Source organism: Pundamilia nyererei, unplaced genomic scaffold (genome assembly GCF_000239375.1).
Source record: "Pundamilia nyererei isolate P.nyererei 1_Seehausen unplaced genomic scaffold, PunNye1.0 scaffold00055, whole genome shotgun sequence".
Lineage (NCBI taxonomy): Eukaryota > Metazoa > Chordata > Actinopteri > Cichliformes > Cichlidae > Pundamilia > Pundamilia nyererei.
The window spans coordinates 203799-226222 of record NW_005187456.1 but is presented as its reverse complement, the minus strand read 5'-3'; the positions used below and the strand labels follow the sequence as shown (position 1 = coordinate 226222).

Genomic DNA, 22424 nt, shown 5'->3' with positions numbered 1-22424 from the left:
AAAAGGCTAACATTGTTATCTTTTTACAAAAAACCAGCTGAACATGAGAGGTTTTTGGACAAAGTTTGTGTTTTCCATTCTTTAAGCACCGGTTTAAGCACCGTTTAAGCACCGGCACTGTTTCAAAAATACCGGTTTGGCACCGATATCGGATAAAACCTAAACGATACCCATCCCTACTCCTGACAGGTGGTTTTTTTTTTTTTTTAATAGTTTTTAATAGTTTAATAGTTATTTTAGTAGTTGTTTGACCAATATTTGTGTTACTCCGAAGTGTTAGTGATTTGGCTTTTTTCTAACTTTTTATAATTGCGTCTGAGAAGTAGAGGGAGGAGCAAAAGGAGGACGAAAGGGAGGAGGAGACGAGCAGTCTTCTCCTCTGAAGAAGAGGGACCCAGTAATAAACGCTGCCAAAATCCTCACGAGAAGCATTAGCAGACGCAACTTGTTCTCGTCCAACTCAGAGTCGACGGAAGCCCAAACGCCTAACCAGCAAATGCTAACCAATGGACATGAAGCTCCTGCTGACGCACCAGCGTCAGCAGAACAGGACGGATCCAGTACCAACTCTCACCACCAGGCAGAGGTGGTTAGCCCAAAACACATGCGCAAGAAAGACAACTGTCCCCTCGCGACAGTTACAGAGGAAACCAGTGGGGATGGAGAGACAGGTTCCCTAACAGACAACAGGTATCATTACTTAATGCATATAAACCAGTTTGAAGTTGTGGATGACACATATAGATCGATATTGAAGCCAGTGGTTCTCAAACTTTGTCAGACCTCAGTAATATTGGTCTGTCCAGTTAGGAATCATATTACATTGTGAATCCATTTCACCTGCTTTAGTACAAAGAACAGTGACAGCAGGTGTGATGGAGAGGCAACAAATGAGACAAAAGGGAAATACTTAGCAAGTGGTGCCCACAGACCATTTCTAGTTTTGCTTTTTGCTACCGTTAATCCTGTAGCAAATAAGATATTAGATGGTGTCCTGGGGATCTCTTTCCAGATCTGGATCAGAGCATTAGTGAGCTCCTAGACGGTCTGTCTCTGGTTTCAGATGCACCATAACATCTCAGATGTTCTCAATTGGATTCAGGTCTGAGGAATGTGACGGCTAGTCAGTGCCATCAGTTACTGTCATTCAGGAATTGCAGACATGAGGCTGGGCATTGTCCTGTACAAGGAGTAACCCAGGTGTCACTGAATCATCTCAGGTAATAGATGTGAGGATTGCATCCCCGCACATAACAGCAGTCAGAGTACTCGTAGCTAGCATGTAAAGATCTGTACCACTCTCCAAGAATAGGCTTCCAAAGACCATCATTAACCATCATTAACCATCATAATCGCGCTGGATGATGATGCAGGCATCATTTCACATCTGGTATTTCTGGTATTCATGATTCAGTATTGACTCGTGGCCTTATCCCTTGCCCACAGAGACTCCTGCAGATTATCAGAATTAGCCTGTGCTTATTTTTTTACTTCTGAGAATCAGATTTTTAAAAAAAAAGAGCTAGTATTTTTTCTAAAATGCCACAATTTCTCAGTGCAAACATTAGCTATCTTCTACAGTGAATAAAATATGAGTTTGAGATTTGTGAGTCAACGTATTCTACTTTTATTTACATACAGAGTATGAACCCTTTTTGTAATTGGGTTTATAAATAGAAGTGACTAGAATGACTAACAAGAAAGTTTCCATTTAAAACTATTCCTCTGAATGACTTAAAATGTATTATTCACTGAATCACACAGAAGAAAAATATTTGTAAAGTACCTCAAATTTGGGATGTAATTTTTGTCATATTAGCATCCTGGTGCTACTCATAGCATCAGTGTTTTAATTCAAAACACGTAAGCTGCTGTTAATCTCTCTCATGTATTTATTAATAACCGATATCAGACTCTTCATGAAGTATGAAACTTCACTGCCAGCTTGAATCCATGCATCCAAAGCTGCAGTACTCATACATAAGCTCCCACTGTCCCAGTTTGCTCAGATGTCAAGCTAAGGTTATATAAATAACTGAATAACAAAATATTCTACCAGTTACTTCTCAGTTGACTAACTTCTACTTCCCATCAGACCTGAACAGCACACCACCGACCCAGACCTTCAGTCAACCAACCAGGGAACAGGGGAAGGCACTCAGGTGGTTAAAGAGGTGGAGAAAAGAAACTCCACCCCAGAGAAAGCTCCTCACACCCTGGCTCCGCCACGGCCGGCACATCTTCGCACAGAAAACGCAGACTCTTTTGAAATAGAGGAGGTACGGGTTTCTCTGGGGGCTTCATACTCCTTGGTCAAATTAGTGGGTGACCTCTTTCCATGGGCATGTTACAATGTTGTCACCAACTACTATTTAGCTGTTCCTGTGTTTGTGATGGTGTCCCAGGTTACCAAAGCCATTGTCGGTTCTCACAGACTGGTTCCCTTGTAGGCTGTTAGCCAGTGGGCATGGCTTGGAACGATACTCTAGGATTCAAATTCATGCAAATAAAGACAAAAATCCTCTACTTACTGTAATATGCTGGCAGAAGTGAAGTTTTATGCATATTTAGGCTATACTTTAGACCTCAGAACCAGCTGTTCACAACAGCTTACGTCATCGGGGGGGTAAAAAAAACAAAAAAACTCTTGAAGACAAAAAAGGGACACATGGGTGTCAGGTAGATGAGAACCCGTGTCCACTGGTCTTTGCAGCTTTAGAAAAACGAGCTTGTTGACACACGTTGCCTGAATCTGCTCAGTGAAGCGGAGTAGTTGGTAAAAAGCCTGAGCTTTTATTTAGGGGAAGGACTCTGTTCAGTTCTTTCTTTCTCCTAAAACTCAGCCTGTTTTTGTCCTGTAGATTAACGAAGACGAGGCTAACCCACACAGGACGTCTAGATCGGGAGGTGAGCGCTGACTTGAGTTTCTGAGTGACCTTATCGTTTCACTTGCATTTTTCCTTTAAGCAAGCAGATGGTCATGTTTGTATTCAGTGCTTTTCAGTAAAATGCAAATGTGTACTGTGTCTGTGAGGGCTGACTGACTGAATGCATTTCATTCCTTGTGGAACACTCACCAAAATACGTTTGAATAATACAAAAATTTCATTGTTTAGATCAGGGGTCTCAAACTCCAGGCCTCGAGGGCCGGTGTCCTGCAGGTTTTAGATGTGTCCTTGATCCAACACGGCTGATTTAAATGGCTAAATTACCTCCTCAACATGTCTTGAAGTTTTCCAGAGGCCTGGTAATGAACTAATCATTTGATTCAGGTGTGTTGACCCAGGGTGAGATCTAAAACCTGCAGGACACCGGCCCTTGAGGCCTGGAGTTCGAGACCCCTGGTTTAGATCGTTTTACTTGAAAATGACGTTTTGAAGAAATCCACAGCTGAAATTTCACTTCTTAACATTTTATTGTCTAAATATCTGTGGACTTTTCTGTCATTAACACTGTCTGTCACTGTCTGTCATTAATCCACCCTGTTAAGGTGGATTCTGTTAGAGCCCGTTATGAACATTGTTGTTTATCTTCATTGTCCATATAGTCACACCATTGTTTGTAAGAAGCGCGAGCCCATCTTTTAATCCTTAACTAGCCAGATCGAGTACATAAAACTATATATAGTTCACTGGAGTTCCAAATCAAACACTCCTATTGATGCTTGAATCTGATGATGCTTTAAATATGCAACATGATAAGATCTCATAGAAAAACATTGTTGAAATCTTAAAAGAACTCTTTCATTATAAATGGGGGGGAAAAAATTGGTGGGGCTTTTTTATTTATAGGATTTCTAACAGAACGTCAGAAAGTTTTGTTTTAAATTCTTTAACTGCTTGGTAGTAAATCATGCAACAAACCAGTGGAGTGTCGATTTTTTCCCCCCCAATTAAAATTCAGAGTTCAGCAGCTTCCTGCAGCCCTTCTTTATCTGCTTTGATCCACTTAAAAGCCTTGTCTTTCTTTCCATCTTAATGTGTTTTTATTCGGTATGAACTAAGAATCTCGTTTCCTTTAGACATAGAATTTCTACACAGCTTCTTGTTGCACGCTAACATGTTTTCTATGAATGATTCTGCTCTGCCACCTGCAGGACAGATCGGGTAATGCAGGAAGAAATAAAGCTGTTTATTTCCCCTTTCTCTCTTTCTAGTAGACCTCTCGAGGAGAGACAGCCTACAGTCTGACAGCAGCGGCTATGCTGAGGAGCCTTCTGCTGATCTCAACAGCCACCTTAAGGTCTGTTTGTTTGTTTCTCATTCTTTTTTTTTTAAGTCTCTTCTGTGCATCCCTCCTATTTTTCTTTTTCATGACCGTCACCTTCAGACTTATTTGAAATGAATCATGAAAAAGCAGACAAAACTTAGTCAAAGCAGGAGAAGAATCACAAGCAGCGTAATCAAATGTGGCCTAGAACGCTTATTTTATTCTCTTATTTAAAGAAAAAAAAAGTACTCCTATGTAATCTAACATAAATCAGATTTAGCAAGTAGGAACTGAGCATTCAGTGGTAAGAAAGCACCAATATAAATCAAGGTGTCCTGATTGAATAAAATAGCAGCTCTAGTGACTTTGACTCTAATTGGAGACTAAAACGTGTGCAAGTAATACGTCTTTTGGTCGCACATGGGAATTTTGGATTACAAAGATTACTGCAGAGCACATTTCAAAAGTGCAACCACCAGAAAATTGCAACCACAAAAATTTAGTCACTGTAACCTGAGAATTTGATTTTGTAATGCTGTATTTTATGTTTCTACTCCTCTTCATTGTGGGGAAATACTATACCCTTTCACTATTAGTTATATATTTTTCAATATTTATGATTATTTGGGATTTAAGTATAATTTGAATTAATTGTAATCAGGTGCAGGTGAGTAGTGACAGCTGTGACAGCGAGACCACTGTGACGTCGCACCCTTCACAAGACGTGGCTACTCCCCTTGCAATGGACAAGCCAGCATTTGACCTGCCAGATGGTAGAGAGGAAGAGGCGAGGCCAGGTGAAGCTGCAGAGTCGGATCGAAGTAACAGCTCCAGGGAAGAGCACATGGATACAGAGACTTCAGAGCAGATTCCACAGTACACAGCTCACCATCTGCCCAGGAGCAGGCCAGTAGAAGTACAGCAAGATGAAACTTTGGGTAAGGAGAATGTTGAGAGATGTGACCGGACTGATCCTGATCCTGATCCAGAGCCTGAGTCTGCTCAGAGTATGCCTGCTGCAGAACAACAAGCACAGCCAGAGTCAAAGGAACCCCAACATGATTCAGAGCAAGGACCAGAGCACACTCAGAACCCGACAGAAACTGAAGGAGACACAGATACATCCACAGAGAAAACGAAGCTCTACAAAGTCAAAGTAGAGCCTGTGTTCTTGGATGAAGCTGAATCACATTGTCCTGTGGCTCCAGCTTCTCTGGTCCATAGTGCTTTAGACCGAGCCAAACAGTCGAACCGTACAGCCTCCCAGAGACGTGGCATCTCCATGCAGAGGTCCTCTTCCTTGCCCTCTTCACTCCTTTCGCCCTGTAAGATTGTATCGTCTGTCAGGATCCAGTTTGGGCAAGGCCTGGCGTCCTGCACCCAGCCCAAGTACTCCTTTAAATACACCCCTGAGCCTGAGGACAAGGAAGAAGAAGAAGACGGAAGAGAGGAGAAGGAAGAGGAAGAAGTGGAGGAAGAACCAACCAACTGCCTGTCAACTCTGATCATAAATCCTGCCTCCTCATCTAGCTCCAAAAAAAAATCACCAGCTGTCTTTCCACCTAAGCCCATACCTCGGTATCTGATGCGGCCATCCTATTCCCTACAAAGCCCCAGCCCTCCTCCTGATTGGCCATCAGGAGTAAATGCCGAATCTTGGAGCACCCAGAGTGTTCCAGATTTGTCGTCCAATCCGCAGCAGCCTGGCCACTTCCAGCAAAACATGAATGCCTACCGAAACCAGCAAAGTTTGAATCCAGAGGAGAATCTGTTCCCTGATTCTCACCGTTCAGCTCAATACCCCTGTCCCAGTCCAAATCTTAATCAAAGATCTAACTCCAGCTCACATCCCTTCATGTCGAACCCTGCTTTGCAGTACACCTCTCCTCATCTACACGGTAGTCTTCCTAACCTCCACCATCACCACAGCCCTTCAGTGAACCACCGTTGTAGTCTAACCAGTCTCCTTCAGCCTTCAACTTCCCCAGGCCCCCAGCATGACAGCATCTCCAACTTGCATCCTCTTTCAACTCCCTCATCTCCTCACCACATCCCTTCGGGTCACTTGCATCCTGGACCTTCTGGAATGTATCACCCGGTCTATAACCATCAATACAGTCACCAGCAACCCTACCAGCTCCCTCCTCAAGGCTCACAGTTTGGCTCGCCCTACTTTAGTCATCAAGGCTACAACCCGTACCTGTCATTTCCCCACCACACCCATCTCCATCCGACAGTGTCCCCAGAACACAGTCTGCATCCAGGGCTGGCTCCTCCTCCTGGCTTCCACATAGGCATGGGTTTGGCCCTTAGCCCAGGTCACAACCTCCATCCAGGGCTTCGTGATGCTAATGCTCCAGGTCCAGGACCCGGCCAGAGCCCATCTAGCACAGAGATGCAGCTAAGGAGAGTCCTGCATGAGATCCGGGGAACAGTTCAGAGTCTGGTCAGTCCTCCTCAGTCACACTGTCTTATCACCCTGTTAATTAAGGTTTAGTCTGGAGTTTGTAGTTCTTCTTCTTATTCGGAGTTTCCCTTCTTATGTTGTTATTGCTGTTCTCTTCATCTAGAACCGAGCCGATACTCCAGACACGTTCAGTGAGCCCAGAGCAACTCTGCCTAATCACCAGGTACCGTCATCTCCTCTGATGCCTGCGTAGCTTTCTCTATTTTGGCCACATAGAACATTTGTATGTTAAATCAATAAAACAGTGTTTGTTCCCGGATATAGCCTTCAGTATTTAAATGTTGCATTTCGATTCCACTGAAAGCAGCAAGTGTTTTTTGGGTTTTTTTTACTGGCTCATTATTTACATGTAAGAACCTTGTGTTCCATATTTACATATTTTCCATTGCATGACTGAAAACCTACACACTCTTAGTTTTCAGTGCTTGTTCTTCCAACCAGAAAGCGCTGGAGCAGACCGTTGTCACTATCAGTAAATGTGTGATTCACTGTGCGCCCGTCTCTGGTTTTAGACTTTGGCAGAGTTTCAGCAGAAGAGGCGGAGCCTGAACTTGTTCCGCAGTCAGATGATGGATCTGGAGCTGGCAATCATCCGACAGCAGGCTCCGGTCTACAATCACCTGAGCCCTGCTGACAGGTGACTCACGAAAGCAAACAGAAATGTGACGGTGCCGTGACACCACAATGCAAAGCAAACCTGGAGAGTGTGTTTGTGTGTGTTTGTTTGCAGGCTGGAGTTGGAGCAGCTTCAATCTCTGAGGTCAGCGGTCAGAGAGGAACTGCAGGAGCTCGAACAGCAGCTGGAAGACAGACTGGAGCTGACGCACCGCACGCAGCACAGAGTAAATGCACACCAGAGGATTTGTGTAAAACGGCTATTGTCATGCTTTTTGTGTTAAATTCTGGGGAAAAAAACCCTGAAACATCAGATCTGTAAAATGGCACAAATATATGTAAAAGAAAAGTGTAATGGAAGAGTACTAAAGTACAGCGACACAACAAAGGACGTGGGGCTAAAAAGCTAGGCTGGTATCAATATATAGTTAAAAAGGAGGCCTTTCATATGCTGCGACTTGTTTTCACCAGCCACCTAACCCACATGAGGATACAGCACTTCAAAGTTTACCCCATTAAAAGTCATTAAATCAGTGCAGTTTTGCTACTGAAACTACGATATATTCCATGATACTGAAGCATAAACATAATATTTTATGTTTTTGCTAAATAATTTTGTACAAAAATTGTCAACTGATTCTGAGAGAAAAGGCAGAAGGCCTGTTATATTAGTTTGTTGTAATACTGCCATTGTTCTTTTCCTCAGGGTCTTCACAGAGACTTCAGTGTTGAAAGTCTGTCCACCGCCTCTGCGTTGAGAGCCATGGAGCCGGTCAGCGCGCGCACACGCACACGCACACACACACACACACACACACACACAATGTTTTTGTTACATAAAGCTGAAAATACTAATGTCTTAACCTTTTCCTGCCCGTCTTTCCTATCTGTCCAGGTGTCAGACCTCCTCAGAGAGCAGCTCTTCCTGCAGTCAGAGATTGGCTCTGACCGCCACTCCTCCTACACAAACCCCTCCCCGAGGTCAGTCAGTCCAGTGAGAGAAGATCAAGGAGGAGGAGATGGCAAACAGAAGCAAGGAATGTATCGGGCATCGATTAATATAAACCCTGCGCCCCCTCCTCGACCCAACGTACACACTGAGGAAACTGAGGAGGAGGAGAGAGCCAGTGATGGAGCAGCATTAGCAGCAGGAGGAGGTGGCAGAGGAGAAGCACCAGAGGTGGAGGAAGGAGCAGCGGGGGAAGTCAGAGTGGATAGCCTGCAGCAGCTCATCAAAGAGGTAATGGTTTAAAGCAATTTATTCGAAGCCAAGATTGAGGTCAGGAAATTCATTTGCAGCTCAACTTTTTGGGATCACACTCTGGAATTCCTGCCCGACATATCGTAGCTTTCCTCTTTGTTAAGCGCGAGGACCAGCTGCCCAAACAGTGTTGTTTGGCTCGTCTTATCTTTCATTTCATATTTCTTCTCATTTTTAGGAGATTCTTTTAAAATCGTCAGTTCTTTTCACACCTTATCTTATCCCCCTGTGCTCAACATTTCCAGAGATATACAAGCTAGATAACAATAAAATGTTTAAAAATCTGTGTTAAAATTGTACTCAGTTTTCTGATTATATAAGGTGTCTTTGCATTAAAAGCTTAAATTAAAGGAGGATTCTCCACAACAATCTGAGGGATCAGGTCAAGTTTTTAAGCACTTTCACCTCTTCTGATTCTTGTTTTCCAGATTCGAGAGAGTGTGGCGCAAGAGGTGCGACGGGAGATCTTCAGCGAGCTCTTGGCTGCCGTTTCACCACGGCCGTCACCGCTACCCGCCAGGCACCCCCCCGTGTAGTCACAGCAACAGCAGAGCACCGCCCCTTTCAATCACAGCCTGAGAGACACCACTGTCTGTCTGTATCACTGTATAGCTGCGTAACACTGTGGAACACAATGTGTGTCTGGTACACTGTACGTCTCTAACACTGATGATGAAACATCACCTGTATGTGAATAGCCCTGCCCCCACCTGGTTGCATCTACTGTGGTGGTCTGATGCTTCTTGGCTATGGCACCCAGAGACATCAACGACATCCCTTCTTCCCTTCCCAAACTGTTGTGACCAAACAGCAGACGCACCTAACTACAACCACTGCCACTTTTGCTAGTTATGCTAGTTATACTAGTATACTAGTTTGCTCACACCTGCCAGTATGACCACTACTAATCCCAGTTCTGTCAAATCTCCTCTGATCCCAGCAGGAAATCAGATGACACTAGCAGAAGACATGTTTGGATAATTGTATTTAAAGAAATCATAGAGCTGAACTGTGCAGCTGCACATAATACTAATCACAATGATCTTGTCCGTGATCACCTTCAAAGAACAATGTAAGATTACTGAATGTAACCAACTGTGGCATCAGTGTTCAAAACCTCAGCAGTTAAAGCGTTAGTTCAGCCCAGTCGGCCACAACATTAGAACCACCGCTCATCTCGGTGCAGCGAGGACGTTGTGACAAGTGCACTGCAAACACTGCCAGGATAAACTAGGCTGCACTCCACAGCCAAACGACAACAGCAGAAAAGGATTTGGTGTCAGTGTCCTGGTGCCAGATACCACAGAACATCCCGGAGTTCATGCCCCCGTGGGTCAGAGCTGTTTTAATTACAATGATGGGCACCTAAAGCAGTGTTATGCAGATGGGTTTAATGAAGTGGCCGTTGGGTATATTTCCTCTCTTCCTGCTTTATTTTTATTTTTTTAAAGCTCTTGAATTTTCTAGAACGTCTGAAATTTTTGCTTCTGTTCCACGATGAGCATTAATTTAACTTAATTTTCTGCTGATCACAGCAGTGAAAAATGAAATTTAATAAATCTGAAAGTGAAACGGCACCTTGGTTACTCTGAATTCTCCCTGGACCTTTATTGGGAATATTTTTAGTTGTTTAAAAACAAAAAAAGCAGTGAAAACTGTTTCTGGGCATTATGTATCTGAGTATTTTTAAAGTTTTCAATTTCAAAGAGCCCATGTTATGCTCATAATATAGACTCATAATTTTATTTTGGGGGATCTATTAGAATATGTTTACATAGTGTGTTGTTTTTTTAACTTAAAACACATACAAATTTTTATATATTATAGATGACATCGTATTTAATCATTCTGCACATTCCTGCAGCTTCTCTTTCCACTGTCTAAACTGTTTCCAGCTACTTGTCCTCTGACAGCTGTCAGGGAGGCCAGTGTGTTAGACAGTAACAGAAGAACCGTATGAGCAACAAACATGTGAACTTTAATCTTAGTAACTTTCCAAACCTTACAAGTTCACACATAAGCTATACAACAGACCTAAAGGAAAGGTGGGGAAAAACAAGAACAACAGGGGCGCTTGAAGCATTTTAGTCCCGGGCTGTTCAGCAGTATATAAAATAATTCATGTCTGAAGAGCAGTTGCTTCTGACTTCAACTCTGTTTCACTTTGTCACATCGTGGAGCTGCTTTCTTTTGTTTTTTTTAAATCAGCTGGACGCTTTAAACATGAAGCAGCTGCTTCTAAGCCCCCTAAACAAACATTTGAAACATTTCTTTATGGTATGAACGCCACAGGTGAAACTCTTTGGTCCTACACAATGTTGGGGTGGAGCCAGAAAGTGGATATTTATCCTCAAGGAGACTTTTTTTCTATTATTGAATTAGGCAGAATTGAGCCTTAAAAACAAGGAAAATGCCCTAACAACTATTAAGCTGTACACTGTTAGAGACTGTAAAGATCTGCATTCCTTAATCTTTAATAATAGTGCTGAATTCTTTCCACCTTAAAATGACTCATTCCATGCACATTTCACCTTAATTGCTTAAAAAGGGTTTAAGTAGACATTTAAGAGTTTCTGATGCATCATCATCGCCTCCATCATCGTCGTCATAGTCCTCCTGCTGCTCTTCTTTTTCTGGTTGTGTGTTGCCTCCTGCTCATCAGATCATCAAAGATATTGAACAACCCAACTCCAATCACAGTACTTTTAATAATAACCCATTTTATGTTAGAGTACACTAAGTTTTGTTTATATGGATAACCTTGCTGTCATGGCCTCCAGCTATTTAACAAAACACAAACAAAAAACACAAAACAAGCATTTGTATTTGACAGCTATGGAGCTGCGAGAAAAGGTGTTTTGTTTCTCTTTGGGTGAGACGCCAGCAGCTAGCCCCTTTTTCCAGTCTTTGTGCAAAGCTAAGCTAAAGCATCCTGTAAAATCGAGGAGTCTTTGCTTCAAGTGTTTTTGTTTGGGTTTATTTCTTTATGTCGATCATGCTCGAGCAGGTGGAGTCAGTGTGCAAAGTCATGAGATGCTTACGTTCTAGATGACAGAGATTTCTGTAAGTTGTCATGGGGACCGTGATGATGATGTGGATGATGATGTATTGGCAAGTCAGAGGGAAGAGCTTAGCGAGATTTAGCTGCGTTGGCATGTTAGTTTCACTTGTGCAATAATGTAAACATATTTTTGATCATACGGAGCTCATCTGTGGATATCTTGTTGTGATCAATGCAAACCGCATGTCTTAATACAGATAAACCTGAAACTTGCTGCTTTTATTCTGGGAAATTTGAATCTTCTGCTTGATCACAGAAGCATTAATAACCAGTTGGCAAACCTTTTTTCTTTAGCATTAAAGCCTTTGTTTATGTGGTCGCTCAGCTTTCTGCATGTACCATTAGTTATTGATGAATACAAATGTAAATGTGGGAGCTGAATGTGTTTAAGGCATCCACGGCCTAAACATTAGGTTTTATTTTATTTTTAAGTCATGTCGTTGGCTTTATGATCTTGTCGTGATTACTTTGAACTTCCACGCATACTTGCATTAGGACTGAACTTACGTCCTGAAAGCTGATCTTTGTGTGTATGGACGTACGTCCTTTGTCTTTGGAAACAATATATCTAAGGTCCAAGGTGCACTCCCTAGTCATGTGAAGCTTTCAGCAACATTTAGCATCAACATAATCATTGAGCACGTGGCTCAGATGTTGTCATGTGGCATAAATATTTAGTCCAGTCCAAACTGGTATGAATTAAACTGGTATTTGTCCTTTGATTCTCTTCAGACTTTACTGAATTTGTGTTTGCAGAAAACGTTCTCTCTGTGCTCGCTGATGAGAAATCCTTCACACACTTCTAATTCATTTTAATGTCAGACTGTGGGTGTCTACTCATTTCTGTTAATGTCTAATAATGATTATGTGTATTTTGTACTGATGTCTTAAATGGGATGCAAAGAGGGGACACTCTATAGAGATGAGAAAATAAAGATGTATTTATTTTCAGTACAGAGGAGTGGTGTACCGTGTGTTTGTGTGTGGACCTCAGAAGGATCCCATAAATACTCGATATTTAGACAGACAAGCTGAAAATTTGCCTGACAAAGACAATATTTTTGTAATTTTGCCACCAGCACAGTGGATTTGAAAACAAACAATTAAGATGTGATTGAAGTGTAGGAAATCAGCTTTACTTTGGGGATTGTTTTTTAAGATTTGCATAAGTTGTTTGGGAATTATGCTTGGGAATTCCAGTTGGAACCAGGCAACTTGTGTTTACTAACACTGACTGCTGATAGAAGAAGCAGGATAAATTCTGAAGTGTACAGGGCTAAACCCTGTGCTCAGATTCAGCCAAACTCTACAGACAGCACTTCAGTGTAAATGGATGATGACCCAAAGCATGCTGGAAAAAAAACAAGTTTCTCAGTGGAAAGCAATGGATATTCTTTAATGCCCAAGTCAGTCACCTGATCTCAACTCGGATTGTGCTATTTATTTATTAAATACAAAACTAAATGCAGAAAGACCCAAAAATAAGAAACAACTGAGGAGACTGCAGTAAAGGCTGAGCAGAGCTTCTCAAAGGAAGAAACGCAGCATCTGGTGATATCGAGAGGATTTACTAGAAGTACAGATAGTTTTGTTTAAAAGTATTGATTCAACTTCTTTAATCAAGTAGAAGAAAATCAATAAAATCAGGCTGTGAAATGTAATCTGAGTAGGAAAGTAAAAAGTAGGTCTTTGACAGACATTTCTACCAGCTGTTTCTGTGCAAACTAACTGAACGTCATATTATTTTAATATGATAATTATAAAGTAATGCTATTTCAAGGCAACACAAACTTTTTTTAATTTGAATACCCATTTATTACATAACATCGTATTCTTTCTGATATAAAATTACTTTCTTTCCTCCATCACAAAATGAAGCTGCGATGGCCGGGAATCGAACCCGGGTCAACTGCTTGGAAGGCAGCTATGCTTACCACTATACCACCATCGCTGTAAACACATCTGGAATCAGGCTTCTGTTGAGTCGTCAGTTTATATGGGTGTATACAAACAGCAGGAAGAGAAGAAGCATGACCAAAAATGTGTTTTGTTAGAAACCACAAGATTGTTTATCTTCTGTCAAATCCTACTAATCTTGCAGAGCTCCCTCACCAAAGTTTTTTTGTTTTTTTTGTTTTTTGCCTGAATGTGAGGAATTAATTGGGATTCAGCAGGTGGAGGAACTCAAAGGTTGGTTGTAGTGGCTCAGCTCAGAGGGGAAAAGAATCACTACTCAATCATTTCTAATGTGAGCTTCAAGAGATTTTCTTTGCATACAAGCTGCAACCAGGCGTTTAGGCTCAAATCACTTTGATGTCTTAAGGCCTGCAGTGCTGGGGAATTTAAACTTCCCTCAAATATGTTAAACATAAGGTAACGGGCCTGCTGTGAAAATGAAAGGAGTAAAAAGTACAGATATCCATGTTAACATTTAAGGAGTAAAAGTTAGAAGTTATCGGAAAAATAAAAAGTCAACGTGTAGGTACCTGAAAATTCTACTTAAGTACAGTAACTAAGTATTTGTATTTCGTTGCTTCCCACCTCTGATGTCCATGGGTTCTTGACTTCAAGTAGTCATTGACTGCAAAGGATTCCTATCCTTATGTTTAAAATGACATTAGTCTGTTTAATTTGAGACTGAAACTGGGCGCTGTGTATATAAAAATCGATGTACTTCCTAGGGATGTTAACCTGCTATTGACAATGTGAGTCATCACATGAGCAAAGGTGTGAAAAATATGTGAGTCATTCCCATCACCTGGCCGACAACTGAAACCTCTGTGAGACCTTGCCCCACCCCGCCATCATGTGAGCTGTTGATCACATAAATGTGAATAGACTTAAACAGTGGATGCCGTAGACGTGTCCACAAATGCAACACAGGAGGACAAGACTCAGAGGCACACCTGCAACACCTAAGAAAGGACACGCTTCCCAGGATCCCAGTGTTCACATTTTGGACAATGACAATTGGTTTAAGAGAACAGTAAATGAGGCCGTGTATGTCCACTATGATCGACCATCTTTGTGGGTTATGACACCTCCAAAGGGACAGCCCTCCCTAGAAAACTAGACAAAACTAGACAGTTGATCTATAAATGACAAAGCCTCTTGGATGATAAGTGAAACATTCTCAAAATATCTAAAAAGGTCAAATTGCCTTCTTTTTAAGCTCTCAATATTACTGGCCAGTAAGAAGTATTACTCACAGATCATCAGGTTCTGCACACTTGGTAAAACACCTTTTTTCCACTTTAATCTTTCCATGGCCAACTCAATCACCTGATATCAGCTAAGCAGATTGTGCTATTTAGTTATTAAATACAAAACTAAATGCAGAAAGACCCAAAAATAAGAAACAACTGGAGGAGACTGCAGTAAAGGCTGAGCAGAGCTTCTCAAAGGAGGAAACACAGCATCTGGTGATATTGAGAGGATTTACTTAAGCACAAGTACAGATAGTTTTGTTTAAAAAGTACTGATTCAACTTCTCTGCTCAAGTAAAAGAAAATCAATAAAATCGTTTTACAATAAATTGTTATTTTACTTTGAATACTCATTTATTGTATACTATCGTCTTCTTTCTGACATTAAACAGGTTTGTTTTCCTCCCTGATTGCTCTGTCACAAAATGAAGCTGCGATGGCCGGGAATCGAACCCGGGTCAACTGCTTGGAAGGCAGCTATGCTTACCACTATACCACCATCGCTGTAAACACATCTGGAATCAAGCTTCTGTTGAGTCATCAGTTTATATGAGGGTATAAAAACAGCAAGAAGTAAAGAAACATGACCAAAAGTTGGTTTTGTTAGAAACCACAAGATTGTATGTCTTCTAATCTTGAAGAGCTCCCTCACCAAAGCACAGGCCTTGGTTGGGAAATAAACAGATGTGGCAAAAGCAAAGACATTCTTTAGTTAGAAATACAGATACTTGTGTTAAAGTTAAGTACCGATCAATTGTTTTACTCAAATAAAAGAAAATCAGTAAAATCAGGCTGTGAAATGTACTCAGTGTAAGAAAGAAAAAACTAGCTCTTTGAAGGACATTTCTACCAGCTACTGTTGTGCAAAGCTAACTAAATCTCATGCTATGTTAATATATAACAATAAAACAATGTGAATACAACTCAACACATTTTTTGTTTTTTGTTTACCTGAATGTGAGGGACTAAGTGGGATTCAGCAAGTGGAGGAACTCTAATGCTGTGGTTGTAGTGACGTGGCTCAGCTCAGAGGGAAAAAGAATCACTACTCACAATCATTTCTAATGTGAGCTTCAATAGATTTTCCTTGTGTACAAGCTGCGACCAGCTGACCTGCTGCTCTTTGTGAATTTACACAACTGAATCCCACAAAATGTAAGATGTTTCATGAGATATCCTAGTTGACTTCCGTTCCCTATTATACCGTCTTTATAGACAGCATAAAGTTAGTGGAATTCTGTGAATCAATCATAAACTTACATTTAGATGAATCTCTGCTACCTTTTATGTAACATAACTATGACCATGAGCACCACAGCCTCTGTGCCCCAGTCACACACACTGTTCTTTACTTTAAATCCCATTACTGCTAGCTAACATGTTTATCCTGCACTCAACTGCTAACACAAAGTTAGTATACTTAAGTTTGTTTTCCTGGACTGTTTCACAACCTCCTATCATATACAAAGCTAATATGCCATTAAAAAAAAGAGGGCATTACATGCAGGTTTTAAAATTTCCACTTTATCAAATACCGCTGAGCAGTACTTGCCTTTTGGTATTCTTCCTGTCTTCTCTTCCTTACATTGCTCTCCATCTCTGAGTGAACTTAACTCTTATTATTTTCTCTGCCAGTTTTACCGTTAGCAAGTGTGTGTTTGCGTGTTGAGCTTTTATAAATTTTGTGTTTGAACTGAAACACGTACTCCTTTTATGCTCCTCTTTAGTAGCTAGCTAGATGCTTAAGTACCGCGGAGACTACGTCATCGTCGGGGGCCTTTTAAACCCGAGCACACTGCTATAAATAACTCAGAAACTATGTGTTTTTTCCTCTTTCATCTCTGTATGCAATAGAGTGATGGATACACCAACAGGGTTGTATTTTATGTGTTATTATTCCCTCCGTTTAGGCTCAAATCGTTTTGATGTCTGAAGGCCTGTGCTGGAGAATATAAACTTCCTTCAAATATTTTAAACATAAGGTTTAAAATATTTATTTAATAGGATTGGGGCCACTGGGGAAAAAAAGTGCGCACGTCTTTTTTTTTCTTCTTCTTCTTTTCCAGAATTCTGAGGGAAAAGTCAACTGTTTACAGTTGTTGTCTTGTTTTCAAGCAACTGGCCCGTACTTTTCCTACCTTTAAACCTACACACACAAAAAAGAAGTTTGTGTGTGTACAATTGAGGACATGAAAATTAAAAAACAACAACAAAATGAAACAATAAATGAACAAATTTCATGTGTACAAAAGGCCATGTGTGTTTATTTTATTTTATACACTTTATTTCTTGTGTTACAACTTTATTTATAAATGTTGAATCCTGAAACAAAACTGGAAACTGGAAAAGAAAAATAACAACAAAAACAGTAAACCAAACTTCACAAGCTGCTTTTATTGTGAAATCCGGAAGCGATCTGTCACCCGGAAGTAATGTTGGTTATTATAGGAAGTTTTCCGCCAGACGAACGACAGTGATTTAAGGAAAGCCGGGAAATTGCATGGTAAGGACATTAAAACCCAAACAAAGCAATTTAGCTGGACAGACCTTCTGTCAAAGTGCTAAGGAAATAAAATCTTAAAGGTTTTAGTGACAGCAAATAGTAGCGAGAAGCTTAGATCGCAGTAGCCGAGACAGCATTAGCACACAAGCTAACTTTAGCTCAGCTTAACACACATGGCGATAAAACTGAGGAGTTGATTTGAAAAGACGTTTTAGTAACGCGTGGTGTTGCTGTTTCAAGAAAACTTCTCAAAATGTGTTTAATCGGCTATTAAGACGTACAAACTTGATCATTTGGTAATATTTACCTCAGGAAATGCCCAGTTATCGTATTGTTACCTCTTCCGTCCGTTGGCAATGAAAATTTTTGACTCTCAGTACGGCGATTAAACATTACCAGGAAGTCATCGTCCCTCTTATTTTATCGTTAATCACTTACAAAACGGCTAATAAACAGTAAATGTATCCTTTGTTCTGCATTGAGTATTGGTGATTTCATGTAAAGTTTATCTGGAGCAGACTAATGTCAGATCAACAAGTCTGTAAACCGAGTCTTTCGTAGAAATACGTTAATCGTGTCAGAGAACAATGTCAGAAAGTCTCATAAAATCTTATTAACTCATCAACATGTTTTTTTCCCTAATGTAACGGGGTTTGTAGAAAAAATGTTTCTTTAATTAAAACCTGCATTTTTCCTATCAAAGTGAATGTCTTAGTTGTCTTTTTTCCTCCCTTCCAGGTATGGACTCTGCAGACAGAAGTCGAAGTCCCAGTCCTGCACAGAGAGAAAACAGTGGTGAGTTAGTGCTGCTGTGAACCCTACACTTAATGTTCTTGTAATAAGAGTCGCTTTAATCTCCATCCGTTATACTTGAGCAATACGGTGCTGCAATCATTAGCTGTCACCTCACAGCAAGAAGGTCCTGGGTTTGAATCCAGCAGCTGGGTCTTTCTGTATATTTTCTCTGTACCCCTTGCTGGGAACTCTGGTGTACTTCCACCCGTTAGACCTGATTTAGATTTCTGCGGTGAACCTTTGTAGCGCTAACGACATAATTTACGTGTTGTGTTTGTGCTGGTACATTAAGTCTAAATTAATGTGTGGGTGTGTGTACATGTTTTTCATTCGGTACCAGTTGATAGAAACAAATAAAATACACGGACCTTTTCCCTCCAGTTTTGTAGTGGTCATTTTTTTTAAAGGCAAATATATTTGTCTCAAGTTTTTCATCTTCTTTGTACATGTCCATGTCCTACACGTCCATTTTAATAGTTTTGGCAATTTCCCATCAGGAATTTGCTGACATTTGTGAGTCCTTATATTGATGCTATAATTATTATCTGTTATGTTGAGATGATGATTGTTATTCTCTCACTGATAAATTCAAAAACTGCAGTGAAAAAGTAGCCTGAAATGCATGAGAAGAATCTATTGGTGCAACATGTAATTAGGTTGCGCTGTAGGGTGCATGGTACGAATGGTAACAGATAGATGTGCGTTTTTGTGGTTAGCTGGTGTCCATTTTATTTGTTTAGTTGTTTGAGTGTCCTTCACCTACGTGGCCACCAGGCATATGGATTAACAAGTTTCGCAAAGTTTGCGGTTATGACGTAGCTATTGAATAGTCATAGTCCAAAGCATAGGTCTCCGGTTAGCCCTGTGAGAGACTGGTGACCTGTTCGATGTCTACCCTGCCTTCTGCCCCAAAGTATCCCTAAATTGGGTAAGTGGAAGAAGAAGGATATATTGAATGGATATACTAATACTGCTCTTGACCTGTTTTTCTCTTTGCAGGACCTTCAGAGAATGAGTCTAGTCCAGCATCGGGCAGAGCCCAGCAGGCTGGCTCAGTTGAAAGAAGCCCCAATGAGCGACGGTCCCCTCAGCCAAGTCCTGTGGACCGCAGGCCCTCCAGGAGCCCATCCTCAAGCAGTTCAGACAGCACCAGCAGCAGTGATGAGGATGAACATCATTCATCAGCACTGAGAAAGATTCGAAGCAGCGTGGCTCAGATCAAAGTAAGAAATGTGGCTTTTACTAGTCTGTCACATTTCATAATGTACAGACTGCTACGGTAGAAATGGAAGAATCGGATGCTTTCAGACAGTTACAGAGGGTGAAACATATGCTGAAAGCCTTTTTTTATATTTCTAAATATATATATATATTGTATATTATAATTCCTCATCAATCAAAAATGTTGAGTTTGGAGTGAGAAACGCCATTAGTAGTAGGTGGAGTAGGTAAGTTGATTTCCCCAACTATACCAAACAATAGTTGAGATTCACGGCAGTAATAAAAATTATCCAGCCAAAACAAGAAATTCAGAAACACCAAAATGTTAAAAAGTTAATGCAGTCAGACGCTTTGGTCAATGGAGTTTAGTGATCCATGTTATGTTTTAGATACTGTCCAAAGAAGAGTTCAGGAACTGGCAGTATTTATTCAGTTGGTGTATTTTTGTGTGGAAATGGGAACTGAAGCATTTTGTTACTATTCTTGCCTAAAAGTGATCTTGAATGTCAGAATAGTTTTGAATAAAGTACCTGAAGAAGAGGCTTATTTACTTGATTATTTTGCATTTGAAAATGTGGCTGTGCATTAGTCTGCACGTTGCACAGTAGATTATTCAGGCTGCAGTTCTGGACAGCTGGTGTGAAAAACTGCTTGGTCTGAAGAGATGGTTACCATGAGAACAGGACCCAGTTTAAGCTTGAGGCACCGATGTAAGACACAGTAGCATGTTTAGTGTCAGCTGGCCTGATTTATGAGTGCATCCAGTGAAGAAGACACTGAATAAAGATTTAACTTGTTGACTGACAGAATCACAAATCAAAGAGGACTTTGTTTCCATTACTGTCAGCTTAGACACGAGCTCCCCAGGTGCATACAGGCTTTTACTTGATGCAGGACCTGAGGCAGACTGACTTCACATTGCTGGGTTGTCTCTCTTTTTCAGCTCAACTCAAACTTTTAAAAATGACAGCTTGGTTTTGTGCTGCTCTGGTGTTCTCCGTGTTGTCCAAATCATTCTTGCATTCAGATTGTTCCAAATCATTTTAACACATGAAAACTTAAAAAAAATAATGCTGTCACTGTGCTTATTTGTTGTTCCAGAGATCAAGATCAAGATCCAAAGAGCAAGACAGATCCAGGTCCAAGGAAGAAGATCGGTCCAGATCCAGGGATACGGACAGATCCAGATCCAGAGAGAAAAATAGATCCAGAGAAAGAGACAGAAACAGATCCAGATCCAGGGAAAAGGACAGATCTACATCTAGAGGGAGGGCGAGATCAAGATCAAGATCCAGAGGACAGGACAGGTCGAGATCCAGAGGAAGAGAGAGGTCGAGGTCAAGAGGACGTGACAGATCCCGATCCAGGGAGAGGGACCGTTATGACAGAAGACGTTATGCACGGTAAAGGCAGCTTTTGTGATTGGCTTGTGTTCATTTTAGCACCAATGTGGCCCTTAGTCCATATGGGTTAACAAGTTATATATATATACATGCATACATATTAGGGCTGTACGATATATATCAGATGACGATATAAAAGCATCTATCGTTTCATTTTACACTATCGTTTGTTTCGTGGTGTCACAAAACAAAGTTTACGGCAATATTTTTTCATGGTTTTGATGGTCACTGTAGTGGCTATATTAATTTCTTAAAGTTCTCTCTTTCTCTTATATTTAATATAACCACACTACGGACGGACAAGCGGCTGTTTTTATGCGTTGTCGTTAGCAACAACAACGGTAGCACGTCTGGTTGTTTATTTTCCACATAAACCTTTCACAATAAAGCTCAAGATCCTGTTGAGACTTTTCAAAATAAACGGAATAACATGAAAGAGTATGTAGAGTGTTTTTACGGATGAGAAGTAAAAAAGAGCTGCCAGGTGCTAAAAAATAGACCTTAGACTCAAACGTTAGAACAGGCTTTTCCTCGCAGCACGCCGTGTAATAAATGCTCACAAAGAAAACGGCGGGCGTTACAACTTTTGTCTAAAAATGTATCGTTTCATGAATCAGTTAAAACACTCGACTACACGACGCCCAGCTGGAAACACTTCACGCATGTCGAGCTGCCCGAGATTCACAGAATTGACAGAAAATGTTAAATTTTGGTGATTTATATTCGATATCGGACGATGGATGTCTTATATCGGGATATGAGATTTTGGTCAGATTGCACAGCCCTATTAGACATTAGATTCCCAGCTGCTTGGCAACTTTTATAAATCCTGCTAAAACGAAAACTTTAAAAATCCAATTCAGCGTAACGGTGTTGATATGATTTGGTTTCTCTGGATTAATCAAGTCATATTCAGACCTGAGAGTTTTTTCTTTTAAGGAAAAGTGTTACTTAAATAAGTAACCTGCTCCTTTGTTTCTTCTTTGCTGCAGGGATCGCTATGATGATCGGCGCGATGACAGAGATGGCCGTTTTGACCGACGAGCCAATCGAGAGGCTGATTCAGATCACAGGAGGCGGGGTCGCTCCGCTTCCCCTCTGGCTGACAGGGGACCAGCTGCGGCCAATGAGCCGCCAGTCAAAAAGAAAAAGGAGGAGCTTGATCCAATCCTGACGAGGACTGGAGGCGCTTACATTCCTCCCGCTAAGCTGCGCTTGATGCAGCAGCAAATCACTGACAAGAGCAGGTAAGAGAGCATTTCAGTACTTTAATCCTATACACTAAGATTAGAAAGTGTCACTGGAAGCTGCAGTCCAAGTCCAGGTGTGAATGTTTTGAAATGTTTATATTTGTTACACTAGGAGTGTTCAAACACTTTTTTTCTTTTTATTCTGTTGTGATACTTGGACACATCACCATGCCAAACTATAAACTGTTCCTGCACCTAACTGCATAAAACTGCATAACAGACAGTAGTAAAACAAATCAGATTAGTTGCATTCATTACAAATGTACCTGCAGTAAAACTGCAGTTTAAAAAAAAAAAAAGCTGTTTATTTAAAGAACTGCATGTAATTGATGACACCCTGTCTGTTATACAGCCTGGCCTATCAGAGGATGAGCTGGGAAGCTCTAAAGAAGTCCATCAACGGTCTTATCAACAAAGTCAACGTATCCAACAT

The 22424-nt window shown here is 40.9% G+C and overlaps 2 protein-coding genes and 2 non-coding genes across 4 annotated transcripts in view; 2 read left to right on the top strand and 2 right to left on the bottom strand.

Moving 5' to 3' along the window:
- The window catches only part of itprid2 (ITPR interacting domain containing 2), a 53625-nt gene extending 41056 nt beyond the window's left edge, over positions 1 to 12569 (top strand). Inside the window, exons 11-21 of the mRNA XM_013911005.1 lie at positions 321 to 690; positions 2096 to 2279; positions 2862 to 2907; positions 4157 to 4242; positions 4871 to 6655; positions 6780 to 6839; positions 7189 to 7313; positions 7407 to 7518; positions 7998 to 8063; positions 8187 to 8531; positions 8981 to 12569. Of these exons, the coding sequence (XP_013766459.1) occupies positions 321 to 690; positions 2096 to 2279; positions 2862 to 2907; positions 4157 to 4242; positions 4871 to 6655; positions 6780 to 6839; positions 7189 to 7313; positions 7407 to 7518; positions 7998 to 8063; positions 8187 to 8531; positions 8981 to 9088 (3287 nt within the window). The 3' untranslated portion in view covers positions 9089 to 12569. The remainder of the gene's footprint in view (positions 1 to 320; positions 691 to 2095; positions 2280 to 2861; positions 2908 to 4156; positions 4243 to 4870; positions 6656 to 6779; positions 6840 to 7188; positions 7314 to 7406; positions 7519 to 7997; positions 8064 to 8186; positions 8532 to 8980) is intronic.
- Positions 12570 to 13492: 923 nt separating this feature from the next.
- trnag-ucc (transfer RNA glycine (anticodon UCC)) lies at positions 13493 to 13564 on the bottom strand. Its single transcript has one exon. It is a non-coding gene; the product is annotated as a tRNA-Gly (tRNA).
- Positions 13565 to 15251: 1687 nt separating this feature from the next.
- Positions 15252 to 15323, bottom strand: trnag-ucc (transfer RNA glycine (anticodon UCC)). The gene has a single exon. It is a non-coding gene; the product is annotated as a tRNA-Gly (tRNA).
- A 1925-nt stretch (positions 15324 to 17248) lies between these two features.
- Positions 17249 to 22424, top strand: part of cwc22 (CWC22 spliceosome associated protein homolog) — a gene marked incomplete at its 3' end in the record, with an annotated part of 13867 nt that continues 8691 nt past the window's right edge. Inside the window, exons 1-6 of the mRNA XM_013911004.1 lie at positions 17249 to 17322; positions 18061 to 18117; positions 19117 to 19340; positions 20440 to 20741; positions 21734 to 21988; positions 22344 to 22424. Of these exons, the coding sequence (XP_013766458.1) occupies positions 18063 to 18117; positions 19117 to 19340; positions 20440 to 20741; positions 21734 to 21988; positions 22344 to 22424 (917 nt within the window). The remainder of the gene's footprint in view (positions 17323 to 18060; positions 18118 to 19116; positions 19341 to 20439; positions 20742 to 21733; positions 21989 to 22343) is intronic.